At 41.4% G+C, this 20,896-nt stretch overlaps 1 protein-coding gene across 2 annotated transcripts in view; it reads left to right on the forward strand.

The window, feature by feature from the left end:
* Positions 1-2,105, forward strand: part of LOC126455697 (uncharacterized) — a 256,802-nt gene extending 254,697 nt beyond the window's left edge. For both annotated transcript variants that reach the window (XM_050091464.1, XM_050091463.1), the window contains exon 2: positions 1,857-2,105. In XM_050091464.1, the coding sequence (XP_049947421.1) occupies positions 1,857-2,009 (153 nt within the window). In that variant the 3' untranslated portion in view covers positions 2,010-2,105. The remainder of the gene's footprint in view (positions 1-1,856) is intronic.
* The last annotated feature ends 18,791 nt before the right edge of the window (positions 2,106-20,896 follow it).

The following is a 20,896-nucleotide window of genomic DNA, read 5'->3' on the forward strand; positions in this document are numbered from 1 at the left end:
AATTTGGTCCCACGGAACAATAAATAAATAAAATAAAATCTGTTTGCAAATTAAAATCATGCAATAAACAGTCGTTGAAGGTACTATTCTCACAGATCATCAGATGGAGAGGTTTGTGTCACACCCCATACACCAAAGATCCCAACAGATTTACTCACTCATTTTAAGCGACTTCAATTCCCAATCAAGTTTTCCTTTTCAACACCTGTACACATGGCTAAAATTCAAAGAGAGGGGTAAGAGGATGTGGGCAGAGGGATGAGAGGAAATGAATTTAGAGAGGAGGAAGGAGGAGACAGACAAAGAGAGGGGGAGGAGGCGATCGCCAAAAAGAGAGAGGGAGATGGCGATTAGCATGTACATCCAATTCCCACATATAATTAGTAAATACGAAGCATTGCACGATTTGCTATTTTGGTATAAATGTCTCCATTAAAGTCGATACTAGAAAAAATTTAAGCCACTTACAGAGCTAGTTTGGAAGGAAGACGTCAAGTGAATTTTTATTTGATTTTTTAGATAGACATATTTTGTGATTATTTTTTGTGGATTTGGATGTTACTATATTCAGTCTTGCTGCAACGACCTTGTGGTCACTTATCTGTGTATCAGTCATGATGCTCTCTATTTGGTCAGGATTATTTGTTTTCAACAGGTCAAGTATGTTTTCGCATCTGTTTACACTTAGATTGGACTCCTGAACTAATTAGTCGGAATAATTTTCGGAGAAAGCATTCAGTATGATTCTGGACATTTTATGCCTACCATCGATTTTAAACATGTATTTTTGCCAACATATTTAGGGTAGATTGAAGTCACCGCCAATTATAATTGAATGAGTGGGTACCTATTTGAAATGAGACAAGTCTTCTATGGACTGATCAACAACTGAATCATGTGAGTCGAGATATCGATGGAAAGAACCAATTGTTAATTTGTTCCGGTTTCAAGTACAATTTCTACCCATAATAAATTACAGGAACTAACTTCTTCATTTTCACTACAAGGTAAACTACTTCTAACAGCAATAAATAGTCCACCACCAACTGTATTTAACGTATCCTTTCTAAACGTCATTAGGTGTAACTGTGCAGCATAATTTTTCATAGAATGAATGGCTCATAGAATTAGGTCACAGCACCAGCTGTTTAAAGAAGTTGTTGTTTATGTATGCAAGGAATACACAGGTCACTCCCCTGTGCTCCTCCAAAACATGGAGCACATTCAGCAAATTTTTGCACGTGCTCCATAGCAATTTACTCATCGTTTCAGCCGAGAGTTATCCATGCCTCACGTGTCCGTCTGCATTGCTTTGCAGCGAAGTTTAAGTTTCTAATCAAACATAATTCAACTGCCACAAGCTCTTCTTAATTGTGATGGAAATTTGTGAATTCATTCCCGACACGTAAATGGAAGCTAACATTTTACTTACGTGGAACAGCGTTCGATGATGAGACAATGTTCCATTTAAGTTTGAATTGCCACACTCAAAGAATTTGCGGAACATAGCAGTCACATACTTCACTTGAACACAGGCATGTTTCTAGCAAGGATAGTAATTCCAGCTGCAAGCTTTTATTTGATCTCCTTGGCTTTTATGCTCGTTGCGATCTTCTGCTACTTGCCTTATTGCATCTTCGTGTAGGGCTCGGTAAAGAGAAAATGTGATAATGCCATTTTAAAATAGGAATTTGATTGTCTTTAGAATCCATTTCTTCATCCTTGCTAGAAATCCCTCATCCGTGTCTCTACTAGCTCTCCATCAACGAAAGACATACGAGTTTGTTAGGACTGTTATCGAAGTCTAGGATATGAAAACTGCAGAAGATATGTGAATACGTTTTTCTTGTCCACAGGATATCGACCTGGAGAATTACGTGACGGTGCGGAAGGATTTTGTCAAAGACGCATACCAGCATGATGAACGCTTTCGTTCGAGGATGACAGAGGCGATGGAGGAGCTGGTTGAGACCTGCCTCATGCCGCGCCTACGGCAGCAGCAACGGTGACAACCCGGGAGTACTGTGCATAAAAGAAGTATGCGACCAGTGGCTCATGGCGCTTATCAAAACAAGATCATCTCTTCTGTTGTTACAACAGGAGAAATATCTATGACTCCCTGCTCTCCTTCCACATTGTTTTAAAAATATATCTTGTTGTATTAAAATTTGCAAACATTCAATAAAAACGTTTCGTGAATTTTATGACAGCGAAGCACATGTTTTCTGCTCAACCCTGAGTTTCTTTCTCCATGCTTACACTTCCCCTGTAACTACTTCTATCAGGCAGTTCCTGTATGTCACTGCCACAGTAGAGCTCACCAGTCTCTTCAGTATCTTGATCAGGAAGTGTGTTTCTGTTCACAACAGCGGTTCTCAGTGGGGCAATAATGGCCACTGGTGGGTGGTGATGCGGTCGAGGATGAGAGGTGGTTTTGGTCCAAAGCAAATTTGGGGAGCACTGAGGGCCACTTACCGCCCCCCCCCCCCCCCCAATCGCCATCCAGGGAAACATTTGCAAAGCTGCGACTGAATATCGTCATTCACGAGTTTCTGCTCCATTCACAGCCATTGTCCCTCAGGATGGCTGTAGGTCTGAAGATGGTCATGTGATGATCGAAACTGGACACCTTTTAATATTGAAACCTCACCTTAGAAAAATTAGTGAATTACTGTGCTGGTAAACCTCTTACGTTATTTGATTTTCAAACAGTTGAACAGAACTGAACGTACTCAGACATTTCTCTCTTTACTTATTCTGATCAACACTAAACTGACACACAATATTTTTAGCGCAAAGCAATCTGACTTTCTATAATCCCTACAAAAGAATGGCCCTGACTAACAATAACCTATACGTTTCATAAATCACTTAACTCACAAAAATCTTCGCTACCCGAACTACTGCAATACAGCGAGCGCCAATACTGCCAACTAAATAAAGGATTCTAACTACTGAAGGCACTAACTACTGATAGGCATAGTTAGCAAATGAAAGATTTTGATAGAGAACAAACAATCTATTTACCTTAATAATGTTCAAAAGTGATCATATATATCAGTTCATGATATCCAGTATTACAAATTTACTCTTTCTGATGGACACACGTCCAGATCGTCCGCTCTCAAGATTCTGCCATCTCTCTTCCCACATCCACCGCTGCTGGCGCCTCACCTCCAACTGTGCAACGCTACGCGATGTTCCCATCCAACTGCCCAACACTACAATAGCGAATATTCCAACAATGCCAACCAGCCACAGACTGCACACAGCACAGCCAGTGATATTCATACAGGGCGCTATGTGGCGTTTCCAACATAAAAAACTATACAGCCTACTTACAATATACGTGCCTTGCGATCTAGACTGTTATATTTACTTTTTAGACACTATATTTTGACCTCTGATAAAGTTATCAAAAATCATTAATTCACATATGCTCATATATGTACAGGGCGTTTCAAAATTACACCAACAAACTTTCAGAGGATGTAGAAGGCGTCACCAGGAACGATATGAGGGATAGGAAAATGTATCCGGAAGTGTCATCTGACGATGCTGCAGAGCGTCGAAAAGTTGTAGGGCCTGTGTCTGCCTGGCCTTCCCTCCAGCAGCAGGCATGGGGTTGTACGTGAACAGACAGCGGGCAGGTCGAGATCTGTGGTGTTTGGTATTTGGTGATCGCAACAGATTGGAAAGGTAACCAGTGGAGCAGATGGAGCTAGCTGTTGCACAGACGGGTCTTGTCTCCCATGAGTGAGATTCTCTGTTGCCACAGGTTTCTATCTACAGTGTACTGTTTCCTGGAACCCTCTATATAATATCCAATATTTTGCCATGTGGTAAATACCGAATGTAATAGACGAAGCACGACAGCGTGGAAATTATGGGGGCGATTGTCAGCCTAAGCAGCAGACAGCGCCGTCTACTCCACTGGAGTGTGCGCCCATCAGCCGCATCACATGAATAGCTGCGGACATTCCGAAGTGTCAGCGTCTTTGTTGAATTTAAAGGATAGGAACCATGAACGCAAAAAAGCGGAGAGGAGCCTTACATGTAGGCACTATGGGAGGCATCAGACAACAAGATACAAGGAATATACACTACCATTTATTCTGGTGGTAACGGAAATTAAATATATTGTAATAAGCAAACAAACCTTAGAAACTAAATGTTTCACAGCGATTGATAATGTTTTCTTCACTTGTTTAAATTACTTAATCGGATCGCTTACACTCCCCACAACAACGCTTTCACCACTTACGAATTAATCACAATTACAGTAGGTGCTCAGAATGCCTTCTCTGGTGTCGCGGCTTTCCTGCTCAAAAACATGAGGCATGGTGTGAACGTTGTCATATGTTCATGTAGCCTCGCCATTCGGTCTTCTGCCGACTCCCGTGTTGTTTTCATACACCACTTTCTCCAAATGGCCCCACAAGAATGAGCCCACGACCGAGGTGGCAACGTTAAAAAGCCATCACAACCAATCCAGCAATCCCCGAAGATCCATCTAATATGGGGTCTGGCAGCTTGACTGAAGTGTGTGGGCGCCCAATAGTGCTGGAACCATATCTTTTGACGGTCTACAAGTCACACCATCTCCATTAATTCCTGCATCGCTTCCTGGAAGGTGTTGTGTAATTGTCACCTTTGAGCCGAAGGGGAAAAGTGTAGCAACTAACCAAGCAAAAATGTAAAAGTCGTGTAACTACGACCTCCTGTCGGGTAGACTGTTCGCTGGGTGCAAGTCTTTCGATCTGACGCCACTTTGGTGACTTGAAAGTTGATGGGGATGAAATGATGATGATTGGGACAACACAACTTCCAGGCCCTGAGCGGAGAAAATCTCCGACCCAGCCGGGAATCGAACCCAGGCCCTTAGGACTAACATTCTGTCGCACTGATCACTAAGCTACCGGGGGCGGACACCAACTGAGTAATCGTAGACCATGTACACTGATGGTGAACTTTCCCTGATGGCCTTGTTTGTGGGTGGTGTGAAGGTTCGCCTCTGCCCAAATATGGCAGTTGTTGGCGTTGAACACACACTCATGGGTGAAGGACGACACGCCCATGAAAAACACATACGCAGCGTAACACAGCTGCCTGGCATTAGCTTTATAACATATATATCATACAGCTGCCTGAACTCCACATGTGCAGCAAACTTGTAGACCAACGGCAGCTGTGTGTTCTGAAGATTGTAGCACACTTTCCCTCTTTACGCAGCTGATTGCGAGCTTTGCACTGCATATGAGACAGCGCGGGTGCTTTCGGACGTGTCTATGTCGAACCTCTCTAGGTTGTGGTGTGCATATGCCTCACGTGCAATCTCTGTCATGTCGATGCTCTGTTTTCACTGTTTCACCCAGATCTCGACCAATGCCCAAAAATTTTGAGTGGTGAAACAGACGCCTATTGTGACTTTGTTGCCTGCAGATGCGTAATGCTGTGTGCCCATTGCCACTCTTTTCACCATATGCAAAATGTATGTCAAGCTGCTCGGACCAGGTGAACGTCTCCATAATGCGGCACACCAGCACGCGATAAACCTCGAATGAGTGCTTGTTCCTACTACACATGTTTGTTGTTTGCCCAGCCACTACCGCTGTTAATGGTCTCTACGGCGTTGATTTGACAGGCGTGGTCGCGTTCAGTGCAGTCTAACGTCTAGACACTGTTAGGTACTGTGTGAGCTGTTCAGCCTGCAGCCTGTCCATGACAGAGTCATATCATAAAGCTTCCATTCGAAGGCCGTACAACCCAGAATCGGTAAGTCACTCAGGCAAAGTCGCAATGTGTACTGAGGCAATCATCCCACTGATGTTGGCAAAACACCATGTCCTGCTATGTGAACAAATCCTAACTACATGCTCCACATCCTCATCTCATGTAATTTTTTTCTTTATATATTTCAGATAAATAATACACTGAAGCGCCAAAGAAACTCGAATGGGCATGTGTATTCAAATACAGAGATATGTAAGCAGGCAGAATATTCCGCCGTGGTTGGCAACGCCTATATAATACAACATGTGTCTGGCACAGTCGTTAGCTCGGTTACTGCTCCTACAGTGGCAGGTTAGCAAGATTTAAGTGAGTTTGAACGTGATGTCATAGTCACCGCACGGGCAGTGGGACACAGCATCTCTGAGGTAACGAGCGATGGGACACAGCATCTCTGAGGTAACAATGAAGTGGTAATTTTTCCGTAAGACCATTTCACCAGTGTACCATCAGAATCAGGAATCCGGTAAAACATCGAATCTCCGACATTGCTTTGGGCGGAAAAAGATCCTGCAAGAACGGGACCAGTGAGGACTGAAGACAATCGTTCAACATGACAGAAGTGCAACCCTTCCGCAAATTGTTGTAGATTTCAATACTGTGCCACCAAGAAGTGACAGCGTGTGAACCAGTCAACGAAACATCACCGATATGGGTTTTCGGAGCTGGAGGCCTGCTCATACAAAGCTTTTGCCTCACCATGGTCCATCAACAATGACATTCGACTGTTGATGACTGGAAACACGTTGCCTCGTCGGACGAGTCTCGTTTCAAATCGTATTGAGCGGATGGACGTGTACGCGTATGGAGACAACCTCATGAATGCGTGACAGCAGGAGCTGTTCAAGCTGATGCAGACTCTGTAATGGTGTGGGGCCTGTGCAGTTTTAGTGATATGGGACCCCGGATGCGTCTAGATACGACTCTGACAGGTGATACATACGTAAGCATCCTGTCTGATCACCTTAAACCCCTCATGTCTAATGTGCATTCCGACAGAGTTGGGCAACTCCAGCAGGACAATGCTACACCCCACACGTCTATAATTGCTGCAGAGTGGCTCCAGCAATACTCTTCTGAGTTTAAACACTTCCGCTGGCGACCAAACTCCCAAGACATGAACATTATTGAGCATATCTGGGATGCCTTGCAACGTGCTGTGTAGAAGAGATCTCCACCCTCTCGTCCTCTTACGGATTTATGGACAGCTAGGCAGGTTTCATGGTATCAGTTCCCTCCACCACTTCTTCAGACATTAGTCGAGTCCTTGCCACGTCGTGTTGCAGCACTTCCGCGTGCTCGCGGGGACGGTACACGATATTAGGCTGGTGTACCAGTTTCTTTGGCTCTTCAGGGTATATTTTGTGTGTGTATGTATGTATGTTCCATCTCCTAAACCACTGAGCCGATTTCAATCAAACGTGGTACACATATTCCTTACAGTCAGGTAACAATCACTATAGGGGTAAAAACCGTCTACTTATCGTAGATCAGGAGAAGTGACGTCATAAAACAATGACATACCTGAAAAGCTCATCATGCATAACGTTTAACATTTATTACTTCTTTCCTACTATCTATTTACAATATATTTTGCTGGCAATATCCACATATGTCCCTGAGTGTACCTACACAAATGGATCTTTGTACAACAAATAGTTCACGAGATATGACGTCATAGACACTGAGATACGTGAAAAAATGCCGCATCATGCAAGAAGTTTTAATATGTTGATCCCTTACTACTAAGACACTCTTAAGAGTCGAGACAGCTTCAGGAAATCCCCGTCATATAGAAAGCGCTTTAGGCAGCTTATAACTATGAAGTGCAAACAGCAGTAGGTGAAAACGGTAGCCGTCTGTAGAGCTATGAAGTGGATTTGCTGTAGAGACGTTTACAAAATCGCGTTGTAGGCACGCGAAGCAGCTGCGCTCACCTTACAGAAACTGTCCAGGATCATGCTTCTTAATCTGGATACTGTACTTACACATTTGAATATTTTTTGTATGACTGTTTCATAATTTTAAAGGTGTTTTCACGAAGAAATGTGAGTGAAATTTTTTCGATGCTTCACTATAAAGACACTTCTTTTTTTTGTTTTCGTTTCTATTAGGAAACTGGAAAATTAATACCCTGGCAATACCAGGTTTGTCATCTAGTAAAGTACAAAAGTATCTATAATCAAATGGAAATGTCCAAGTCCTTGGAGTCTTCACATCGGCGTCAGATGCTCGAAGTGGGCTCTCCTTAACAATGTGTTGCATTGTTTGCAACTCCTCCTCTATGCGGTCACAGTAAGCAGATAAACGGAAACTACTTCTTCAAGGTGTAACCACACCTCTTTTGACCTGTCCTAATGCAACTCACTTTCGACTGTGTTTGGCGCAGTAGCTCAACGTTCTTTGTTGGAAACATAATCGGGTGAGCAATGTTTTGTGGCTGTTTGAGCCAGTATTGGCGCTACTTGGAAGTCACATCCAAGGAACTGACACACTCTGACTCAACCTATGGTGTGTTAAAGAACAATGATGCAATCCTTGCTGGTTTTATCAGATCCACATGCTTTCCATCAACGTTACATCTACATCTACATGATTACTCTGCAATTCACATTTAAGTGCTTGGCAGAGGGTTCATTGAACCACAATCATACTATCTCTCTACCACTTCACTCCCGAACAGCGCGCGGGAAAAACGAAAACCTAAACCTTTCTGTTCGAGCTCTGATTTCTCTTATTTTATTTTGATGATCATTCCTACCTACGTAGGTTGGGCTCAACAAAATATTTTCGCATTCGGAAGAGAAAGTTGGTGACTGAAATAGATCTCGCCGCGACGAAAAACGTCTTTGCTTTAATGACTTCCATCCCAACTCGCGTATCATATCTGCCACACTCTCTCCCCTATTACGTGATAATACAAAACGAACTGCCCTTTTTTGCACCCTTTCGATGTCCTCCGGCAATCCCACCTGGTAAGGATCCCACACCGCGCAGCAATATTCCAACAGAGGACGAACGAGTGTAGTGTAAGCTGTCTCTTGAGTGGACTTGTTGCATCTTCTAAGTGTCCTGCCAATGAAACGCAACCTTTGGCTTGCCTTCCCCACAACATTATCTATGTGGTCTTTCCAACTGCAGTTGTTCGTAATTTTAAAACCCAGGTACTAAGTTGAATTGACAGCCTTGAGAATTGTACTATTTATCGAGTAATCGAATTCCAACGGATTTCTTTTGGAACTCATGTGGATCACCTCACACTTTTCGTTATTTAGCGTCAACTGCCACCTGCCACACCATACAGCAATCTTTTCTAAATCGCTTTGCAACTGATACTGGTCTTCGGATGACCTTACTAGACGGTAAATTACATCATCATCTGCGAACAACCTAAGAGAACTGCTCAGATTGTCACCCAGGTCATTTATATAGATCAGGAATAGCAGAGGTCCAGGACGCTTCCCTGGGGAACACCTGATATCACTTCGGTTTTACTCGATGATTTGCCGTCTATTACTACGAACTGCGACCTTCCTGACGAAATCACGAATCCAGTCCCACAACTGAGACTGTACACCATAGGCCCGCAGCTTGATTAGAAGTAGCTTCTGAGGAACGGTGTCAAAAGCTTTCCGGAAATCTAGAAATACGGAATCAACTTGAGATCCCCTGTCGATAGCGGCCATTACTTCGTGCGAATAAAGAGCTAGCTACGTTGCACAAGATCGATGTTTTCTGAAACCATGCTGATTACGTATCAATAGATCGTTCCCTTCGAGGTGATTCATAATGTTTGAATACAGTATATGCTCGAAAACCCTACTGCAAACCGACGTCAATGATATAAGTCTGTAGTTAGATGGATTACTCCTACTACCCTTCCTAAACACTGGTGCGACCTGCGCAATTTTCCAATCTGTAGGTACGGATCTATCGGTGAGCGAGCGGTTGTATGTGATTGCTAAGTAGGGAGCTATTGTATCAGCGTAATTTGAAAGGAACCTAATCGGTATACAAACTTGACCTGAAGACTTGCCCATATCAAGAGATTTGAGTTGCTTCACAACCCCTAAGGTATCTACTTCTAAGAAACTCATGCTAGCAGCTGTTCGTGTTTCAAATTCTGGAATATTCCATTCGTCTTCCCTGGTGAAGGAATTTCGGAAAACTGCGTTCAATAACTCCGCTTTAGCGGCACAGTCGTCGGTAACAGTACCATCGGCACTGCGCAGTGAAGGTATTGACTGCGTCTTGTCGCTTGTGTACTTTACGTACGACCAGAATTTCTTCGTATTTTCTACCAAATTTCGAGACAATGTTTCGTTGTGGAACCTATTAAATGCATCTTGCATTGAAGTCCGTGCCAAATTTCGCGCGTCTGTAAATTTTAGCCAATCTTCGGGATTTCGCGTTCTTCTGAACTTCGCATGCTTTTTCCGTTGCCTCTGCAACAGCGTTCGGACCTGTTTTGTGTTGTAAGTAGGCTGTTTATGTTTTCTTATTGGCAACGTTACATAGCGCTCTGTGTGAAAATCACTGGCTGTGCTGTGTGCAGTCTGTGGCTAGTTTGCATTGTTGTTTGCCATTGTAGTGTTGGGCAGCGGCAGCTGGATGTGAACAGCGCGTAGCGTTGTGCAGTTGGAGGTGAGCCGCCAGCAGTGGTGGATGTGGGGAGAGAGATGGCGGAGTTTTGAAATTTGTAAGACTGGATGTCATGAACTGCTATGTATATTATGAGTTTTCAACACTATTAAGGTAAATACATTGTTTGTTCTCTATTAAAATCTTTCGTTTGCTAACTATGCCTATCAGTAGTTAGTGCCTTCCGTAGTTTGAATCTTTTATTTAGCTGGCAGTAGTGGCGCTCGCTGTATTGCAGTAGTCCGAGTAACGAAGATTTTTGTGAGGTAAGTGATTTGTGAAAGGTATAGGTTAATGTTAGTCAGGGCCATTCTTTTGTAGGGATTGTTGAAAGTCAGATTGCGTTGCGCTTAAAATATTGTTTGTCAGTTTAAGCACACTCTTGTATAATTGTTCGAAGGGGACGTTTCATATGTCGACCCTTAGCTGAGGATACCTCACTGGTATCTTCTGATTTTTTCTTGTAGTTTGTGTAATTAGTGTAGCTATTGTTTATTGCTAGCGCGTAATTATAGAGAGAATTTCCTTTGAAGTTGCACTCTTTCATTGTTGTACAGTAAAACAGGTGTGGCACGCATGTAGATTTGCACCAAGTATTTCGCAGCTGCAATTAACTAGATATTATTTTCAGTGCTATGTTAATGTGTTCTCTTATTTTTGCTCTTCAAATTGTGTTTTTCTGTGTTGACGTGTGAAATATTGCGACAATAATGGCGTGTGAAAAACGTAATACTAGGCTCCAAAGTAAACTGAGAAATGACAGTGAAGACGAAAGCAGTGTGTTAGCGCCACCATGTAATGAATTAACTAATATTCAAAGTAGTAATTTGGTAACTGTGCATACGGAAATGGAGCGGGCGTCAAATAATGGTGTAGACAGTGAAACAGGTAGTGAACAGGGAAGCATTATCGATCGATCGGTCGGCAACAGCTCGCCTCAGGAATCGGGAATGACAGAACACAATATTGCAAATACTGTAGACTCAGGTTTTAGGTTCTCACCGTTTTCTCAAATGAGTCAAGACACACTTTCCGCTTGTCAAAATGTGAATGTTGCCGGTGCAAATTCACTGCCGAAAAGCACTGAGGAACATGTTTCAGACACCAGTGCATTGTTATTACAATTAATGCAACAAATGGGACAAAAGCTTCAAATGTTAGACACAATGGAACAACACCAGAGACAAACACAGCAAAAGCTTCAAAAGTTAGACACAATGGAACAAAATCTTCGGAAGTTAGACACCACGCTTGAACAAACACGTGAAGATTTAACTACTGAGTTACATAACATTGAATCGAAATGTCAAAAAGTCTGTAATGACGTAAAAACACAAATTTGTGAGCATTTTCAACCTATTTTTTCTCTGCATGAAAATGCATTACAGAATCACGAAGCAGCCATAAAAGAACTGCAAACTATTGTTCATGAAAATCATGAGACCTTGCAAGCTAAAATTGACTCAGTTGCATCTACCGATTCGGTTATGCAACTTGCAAAAACTCAGGATAATTTAAAGGACACAGTAGATACTCTGAAAATTGGTTCAGAAAGGCACATGGAGGAAATTAGTTCATTATCAGAGAAAGTAGTTGAACTTTCGGATCAGCTAAATAATTTATCTACGAAGGTAGATGATAATCTGAATGACACAAAACCGGTAGTCTTTAATGACACAGAAGAGTGCGAACAAATTAGGAAATTCAAACAAAATCAGAATCAAATTAATACGCAACACCAAAGAGAAATCCGGGAAGTACAAGATCAGCTGACACAGGTAATACAAGAATTACGTATTTCAGAGGACACTCGCGCCCCAAAACGGGAAGAGGGACATAGAAATACGGAACAGCCACAAAATAATAACACAGAGCATTTCGGAAGTTATGAAAGAAATTGGCAATGTGCACCGAATTTTGAGATCGAACCGCCGACACGACGTAACAATGACCGACATGCGACTCGCCGACATGATGATTTTGACTATAAGCTGTTCATTACTAGACGTAAATTTAAAACATTTAAGAATTCTGGCAATGACATTCATCCACAAGCGTGTCTCCATCAATTCTCTCATTGTTTTCCTCCCAACTGGTCATTAGAGCACAGATTAGAATTTATGTGTGGCTATTTAGAGAATGAACCAGCTGTAAGAATGCGATCGGTCATTCACGATTGTCACAGTGAAGGAGAATTTTACCATGCCTTCCTCTCAGCATATTGGTCTCAAGCTACACAAGACCGAGTAAAACATAGCATCATAATGATGAAACATTTCGAACAATCTGAATTTTCCAGTCTTGTGAAATATTTTGAAGACATGTTGCACAAGAATCAGTACCTGTCAAATCCATTCAGCCCCTCAGAACTCATCCGCATTTGCTTAATCAAATTGCCTGAACATTTACGACATATTATTTTGGCAGGACGTTGCAAAGACGACATTGAAGCTTTTCAGGGACTGCTACAAGAACTGGAAATTGACACTGACAATCGCGGAACGCGAAAACAGGAGCACAACAATTACAGGTCACGTCTGTCACAATTCCGCGATGACAGAAATAATACACGGCAAGGCTAGTCTTACAATGCAAATCGTGACCAAAACAGACACCACCCATATGACAACCACTGGCAGAGTAATAATAGTTACAAAGAAAGATCGCATTTCCGTAGTAATGAATATGACAGAGATTACCATAGAAACAGACAATATGGGAACAAAAACAATTATTATCAAGGGAGACAGAATAATTTCAGACGCAACAGTTCAGCGCGCAGTTACGATTCAGGGAGAAATTCTCCACCATGTGACCGGCAAGAAAGAAACTATCGAATCTACCGACATGCCGACAGACGATATAATCGTAACGACAGACCTGAATTGCATCAGAACTGGCGGGATTCAGACAGAGCAGGGCACTCTCGACAAGGTGAATTTACAGAAGTTAGGTCTCCTAGTCCTAACGATGCGCGCCAACAAAGAGACAGACAATGACCCGCACCGCAAGCAGCCACGTGCGCCGGCTGGCTCAGTGAAAAATAACATAGACGCTAACCTTGAGAAAAATTTTAGTATTCCTTACCGACGTATACCGCATGATAATTGCGTTCAAGTTGAAACTCTGCGTACTAGGAAGAGTAAAGGATTGCACCACTTTTCACATGTAAAACCGTTTATTGAGAGATAATCTGTTTTTTTAACTTAATTTTTGCTACAAAATTTTTCACTTTAATTACTAGTATGCTTCGTCAGACTTAGAATCTGTTAAGGTGCAACAATGTTTGAAGTTAAATATCCAGTCAAGAACCAAGAGAACTTATTTAAACAGAAATTACGAATGCATTGTTATAGTGAACAGACGACACAGTGTTGTTGTTTGTACATTCTGGCTTGTTAGTTGCACGATTACGTAACGACTATCAGGCTTACATACTTAGAACATATACTGGTACTGCTAATGAGATTTTAATGCAACATTTTGGTTTACTTGAAAAATACATTCTGGATTTAAAGTACTTTCAGTGAGATACCAGATGACACAGTGGTTAGTTTGTGTGGCAGCTACACGATTTTATCACGACGCTACTAATGAGCGACAATATACAATGTTGCTTTTGCAGTGTTTGTTTTATATCTGCACAGTTTTTCTGTATTATTCTGGAAAGTAATACATGTTTTAGTAGTAACTTTTGTGGTATAGCTACAATGAGACAGCCTTTTCCACAGCACAACAATACGTTACAGCACAGTACTTTCTTTATCATGGCAATAAGCGTAATAACTAAGATATCCATACGCAAAGCATTTCACTTTTGTTTATCATGAGGTAAATCCATTGGCTTCTGCAGAACTTAGCTTTCGGAGGAAAATAACTACGACACTTCCACAGAGATTATCTTACAGCAAGATGCACATTTAGCGCTACAGGACACGTATTTGAGTGATTAATTTTGTACTTAAATCATTTATTTTTAAAGACATTTGAAGTACAATGATACAAAGGTTTTCCGTGGTACATTTCATTCCATTGCTGTAATCTGTAACACCTGAGAGTATAATTACATTAATCCTCAGGGGGGTACACACTTACTTTGTGTATCATGTGTTTGGCAAGCACAAGGAGCCCTAGCTAATATGGTATTTGCTTACACAACTTTACACATCGGTACCATATTTCTCTAACACATAATTACACAGCTATCTGATCATTTAACTGAGAGAGACAAACTTTTTTACTACGGCAGTGACAGATGTTTACGCTGGATAACTTCACCCTTACGAAATTGTATTTTATCTGTACTTTGTGAACTGTTCATATTTTTTCGGCCCCATTGTGATATTATGAGAGCTTTGAATGATATATTTGGTATGGGAAAACGATTTTTAAAGTACGTTTGAGGCAGATGACACTTTTGACATGAGCAGAGAATTTTTTTTAGGTTTTGAAATTATTGGAGGAAGCTACAACGATTTTGAGATTTGGCTGAGGTTTTATGATGTTATGATGGCGATGTGTATTACGCTGTTGCGGTATGTTTATGACCAATAAGCTGATGCTATATGAGGAATTTGATTATGCTACATATTTATTATGATGAAATACTGAAGAAGTGCCTACGAATATGTATATGTGTAATAAAGCAAGGAATAATGAGTAGTGGTTAGGGACTCTGGTTTGTGAAAAAGGTTGTTGGAAACCAAGAATTGTACTTTAAGAGTTATGAAATGTATGTAAATGTGTGAATGTATTACAATGCCGACGAAAATTTTTTGGACACTGTTATATTTATAGGATTTTGTTTCTACACATTTGTAACGCAAATTCTCGACCTGTGAAATTTTTTATATGAGACTGTCACTGTAGCGGAAACTGCTGTTGTAAATATTTCGGTAAGAAAGTTAAGTGACCACCTTCACGTAATGCGCCATGGGCACCCAGTTGTATGACAACCGCCTGGAAAAAAGCCATTAGTGTGTGCCTTTCAGAGGCACAGGTGGAGAAAAAAAAAGGGGAGGCCATTATCCTCGCTATTGACATTCCTTTGTAGAAAGCATCCTAAATACGACACCCTGAAACTTGAAAACATGATTACACTGTAGAGTTCTTAATTTATGATATTTACTGAAATGAAATGAAGAGAAACATTTCATATCTATTGTCTTGCTAGTTGGAAGATTGTTTACTGCATTATGAAATGCCTTATGGCTAGCGAATGACGTTTCACGCCTTACTTTGCCCATTTTGTTTAATATCTAGTTTCTAGCTGCACTGCAGCATTGGCTAAAATAAAATTTTATAGATGTACTAATATAAATATTCTATGCCTACAGATCCAGTGAAAAATAACTTTATGATGGATGTACTCCAAAAAAATGAGGGAGCACAAAAAGACATTTCCACTTCACAGGAATAGCATACATAATTTTTGTCAGTGACTTGGTAACTTGTCTGCTTGAGCAAGTTACAGTGATGCATCACTCTAGTGTTAAGATGTGACATAGGTATTAAACATGGCCATTTTTACTGTAATATTTTTTTGCTTGAGCTATGTCATTTTTAGATATAAGTTATTGCATTTGCTGCTGCTGTTTGCCAGGCATAGTGCTACTAAATTTCACTTTACATTACTCTGTTAAGCCAGTTTTGCTACTGATTTATTTTTCTTGTTTGCTGCTCATTGCCTTATATTAGTTGTAATATTGCTGCTTGCTTTGCCAATTTGAATTTTCTTGTCATTGCTGTTCGTGTTAATTTGTTATGTACTGCTGAATTGCCTCGTCCCTTGATATATATATCTGAGCTCAGTAGATTTAAGTTAGCTTAAGATGGGGTAAGCTATATAAGAAACTAACTATGATGAATTGGAAGAAATGCATTGAGAAGCTATAAGAAAATGGTTTGGCCAAAAAAGTAGTGTACAGTGGAGAAAAACTATTTTTGAAAGAGGATGTGAACAGAATACAGAAAGCACGCTTGGATAGGATTTTTTTGGTGGAAACAAATGTTTTGGGTTGGACTGCAGTACCAACTGTTACACTGCAAACAAACCCTGTCCTTTCCTTTCGTATTATTCCGCTATATGTTCATGTATCCTTGTGTATTTGTCTTTTTCCTGTCTTTATGTGTTTATCTAATAAGATTTATGTTGTAGAATTTTTCAAATACTATGTTATTTTCTTTGTAAAGATGTTTAGACATTATTTATTCTGTTTTGTTTTAACGCTCATGTTGATGTTTCGAAAGTCATTCTGATCTTTTATGTATGTACTTATGTCATAATTCTTGTAACACTGATGTACATGTTTATTTCTACTCTTTTGTAAAGCCTGTTTTACTACAAATGTTATCTGTATTGTTATGTTCTTTAATGATGTATTTTGTACCTTTGGTATTGTATTATTATGTTATAAAATTGTAATTGACACCAGTTCATCAAATTTAGTAACTTGTAAGTTACATTTCACTGCACACGTTTCTGTTGGTCATAGTATATGGACAATACATGAGAAGTAGGGACTGTTAGTGTTTGCACGTGTGTTAATAATTCAGCAAGGGACTGGATAACAGCATTGCTGGTTCTAAGGACAATTTCAAAAACTTTGTGAGCGCACAAGTGGTGGTTTATGGACTTGCTATATTGTCCGCAAGACTCTTCGATGGTGATTGTGCACCTACACAGTTGCAACAGATGGCTGCTGGCCATCTCTACAAGGACTACAGTGGGTCTGCATCTTTGATGGCCCACCATTACCATTATTTCCACAAGGACTGCAGTGGGTCTGCACCTCTGGTGGCCCACCAATACCGTAATCTCTACCAGGACTACAGTGGGTCTGCTCTGTGATGACCTACCAACCAATATTCTTCCAAACGTCGACTGGCTCTGCTGTGGGTTTGCTCTGTTGTGACCCATTACCTGTCAGCATCTCAAGAGTCAGCATTGTCTTTCTGTTGGAAGGACAACACTACTTCTTCAAGACTGCATGGAAATCCACTACTTCTGTGTGCATTTTCTTTTACTGCTCAGCCTTTGAGAAAAACACTGCCAATTTTACTGTGATGAATGATCAGGACTGTCTTTATGGACTGTGAGAAAATTTTAGCTTTTGACCAACATTGTATCAATAAGTGTGTGCATTTGATATCTTTGTTATTGTAATTATGAAAAATTTTATCAAATCATTATTGGCCACTGCCCAAAACAATTTGTAAAATTTTTTCTGGGGAGCATGGGGGCTATGTAAGTAGGCTGTTTATGTTTTCTTACTGGCAACGTTACATAGCGCTCTGTATGAAAATCATTGGCTGTGCTGTGTGCAGTCTGTGGCTAGTTTGCATTGTTGTTTGCCATTGTAGTGTAGGGCAGCGGCAGCTGGATGTGAACAGCGTGTAGCGTTGTGCAGTTGGAGGTGAGCCGCCAGCAGTGGTGGATGTGGGGAGAGAGATGGCGGAGTTTTGAAATTTGTAAGACTGGATGTCATGAACTGCTATGTATATCATGAGTTTTCAACACTATTAAGGTAAATACATTGTTTGTTCTCTATTAAAATCTTTCATTTGCTAAATATGCCTATCAGTAGTTAGTGCCTTCCGTAGTTTGAATCTTTTATTTAGCTGGCAGTAGTGGCGCTCGCTGTATTGCAGTAGTTCGAGTAACGAAGATTTTTGTGAGGTAAGTGATTTGTGAAAGGTATAGGTTAATGTTAGTCAGGGCCATTCTTTTGTAGGGATTATTTAAAGTCAGATTGCGTTGCGCTAAAAATATTGTTTCTCAGTTTAAGCACAGTCTTGCATAATTGTTCAAAGGGGACGTTTCAGTGTACCATGTGGTATCAGTTCCATCTCTTACCAATTTATGAGATATGAATTTCTCAATTGCTGATGCTACTATATCTTTGAATTTACGCCACATCTCGTCTACATTTGCATAGCCAGTTCAGAAGGAATGGAGATTGTCTCTTAGGAAGGCTTCTAGTGACACTTTATCCGCTTTTTTAACTAAAATTATTTTGCGTTTGTTTCTGGTGGATTTGGAAGAAACGGTATTGAGCCTAGCTACAACGACCTTGTGATCACTAATTCCTGTATCGGTCATGATGCTCTCTATTAGCTCTGGATTGTTTGTGGCTAAGAGGTCAAGTGTGTTTTCGCAACCATTTACAATTCGCATGGGTTCGTGGAATAACTGCTCGAAATAATTTTCGGAGACAGCATTTAGGACAATCTCGGAAGATGTTTTCTGCCCACCACCGTTTTTTAACAAGTATTTTTGCCAACATATCGAGGGAAGGTTGAAGTCCCCACCAACTATAACCGTATGAGTGAGGTATTTATTTGTTACGAGACTCAAATTTTCTCTGAACTGTTCAGCAACTATATCATCAGAGTCTGGGGGTCGGTAGAAGGAGCCAATTACTAACTTAGTTCGGCTGCTAAGTATAGCCTCCACCCATATCAATTCGCACGGAGTATCTACTTCGACTTCACTACAAGATAAACCACTACTGACAGACACAAACACTCCACCACCAATTCTGCCTAATCTATATTTCCTGAACAGCGTCTGAGACTTTGTAAAAATTTCTGCAGAACTTCTTTCAGGCTTTAGCCAGCTTTCTGTACCTATAACGATTTCAGCTTCTGTGCTTTCTATTAGCGCTTGAAGCTCAGGGACTTTCACAGCATAACTACAACAATTTACAACTACAATTCCGACTGTTCCTTGATCCAAGCACGTCCTGTATTTGCCATGCACCCTTTGAGATTGCAGCCCACTCTGTACTTTCCTGAGGCCTTCTAACCTAAAAAAAACCGCCCAGTCCACGCCACACAGCCTCCGCTACCCGTGTAACCGTCAGCGGAGTGTAGTGAACTCCTGACCTATTCAGCGGTACCCAAAACCCCACCATCCTATGGCGCAAGTCAAGGAATCTGCAGCCAACACAGTCGCAAAATCGTCTGAGCCTCTGATTCACGCCCTCCACCCGGCTCTGCACCAAAGGTCCACAGTCGGTTCTGTCAACGATGCTGCAGATGGTGAGCTCTGCCTTCATCTCGTAAGCAAGAGCGGCAGCCTTCACCAAATCAGATAGCCGCTGGAATCCAGAGAGAATTTCCTCAGATCCAAAGCGACACACGTCATTAGTGCCGACATGTGCCACCACCTGCAGCTGGCTGTTCCCTGTGTTCTTCATGGCATCCGGAAGGACCCGTTCCACATCAGGAATGACTCGACCCGGAATGCACACGGAGTGAACACTGGATTTCTTCCCCTCCTCAGCTGCCATATCCCTAAGGGGACCCATTACGTGCCTAACATTGGAGTTCCCAACTACCAATAAGCCCACCCTTGGCGATTGCCCGGACCTTGAAGGCTGAGAATCATCCTCTGAAACAGGGCAGGCAGCTGCATCTGGCTCAGCCGGAGACAGTACCTGAAACCTGTTTGACAGACGCACAGGGGAGGCTTTCTGATCAGCCTCTGGGGACGTCTTTCGCTGCTTGCCACGCCTCGGAACGACCTCCCAATCAACCACAGGCGAGGGCTCAGCCCCACTGTGGGCAGCAACCGGGGCAGCCACAGCGGAAAATTAGCCATAGTTTCAAAATATTTTGTTATTTACAACATTGTTTTTGGACGGTCGACAAAATCTTTGTTTTTCTTGATAATATAGAGTAACTAACAAACTCTTATTACACTTTCTGATTGTTGTAAGTACACTTCCCAGGTCTGTTAAGGTAGTTACAATGGGATCAAGTAACACTTGTCTGGTCCAATTAAGAAGTAATAGCGAATGGTAAATTAGAGACTTCACTTCTGTTTGATATCTAATTCTGAGTATTTGTGAAATTCTTTGTCTGAACAAATTCCTTAAAAGTTTATTACTGCATGTACTACAGTACTGAATTATCATAACCGTACTAGACCTATCTTTAAAACCTAAATTATGTTGGTCTCATCATTCTATGTCAGCCTGGGAGTCAAATCACACTTCTGTCCTTTCTGAAGGATTTTGACAGAATCATTGTGGCCTCATTGTCTTCTGGCGAGGTAGTTTTCGATTTTCATTCTGTCTTTGAACTTGCTAGAATTCAATCTCAGGGCGGTGGGGAGGCGGGCGGGCAATGGGGCGGATGCCTCAAATGCAAAATTTTTTGGGGGACAAAAACAATTATAAGAGACAATTTTTATCATAAAATAAATTGCGATATTTCAGTGCTACATAGTTGATGTCCTTTTCAACAGTTATTATTTTACACATTAGGTCATAGCAGTAGGGGGGGGGCGTTTCCGCCCTCAAAAAGACGGTCGTGAGGGCGATTGTTTGGAGTGGCCCATTTTTGCTCATGGCGTGTGTACAAAACAAGTGCTCTGGCTTGCTTCATGACTCCATTGTTGTGAAAATACATCATAGAAAGTAGCCTTTCGATACAATGCATAGGTAAATAATATTTCTAC

This window comes from Schistocerca serialis, chromosome 2, assembly GCF_023864345.2.
Source record: "Schistocerca serialis cubense isolate TAMUIC-IGC-003099 chromosome 2, iqSchSeri2.2, whole genome shotgun sequence".
Taxonomy (NCBI): Eukaryota; Metazoa; Arthropoda; class Insecta; order Orthoptera; family Acrididae; genus Schistocerca; species Schistocerca serialis.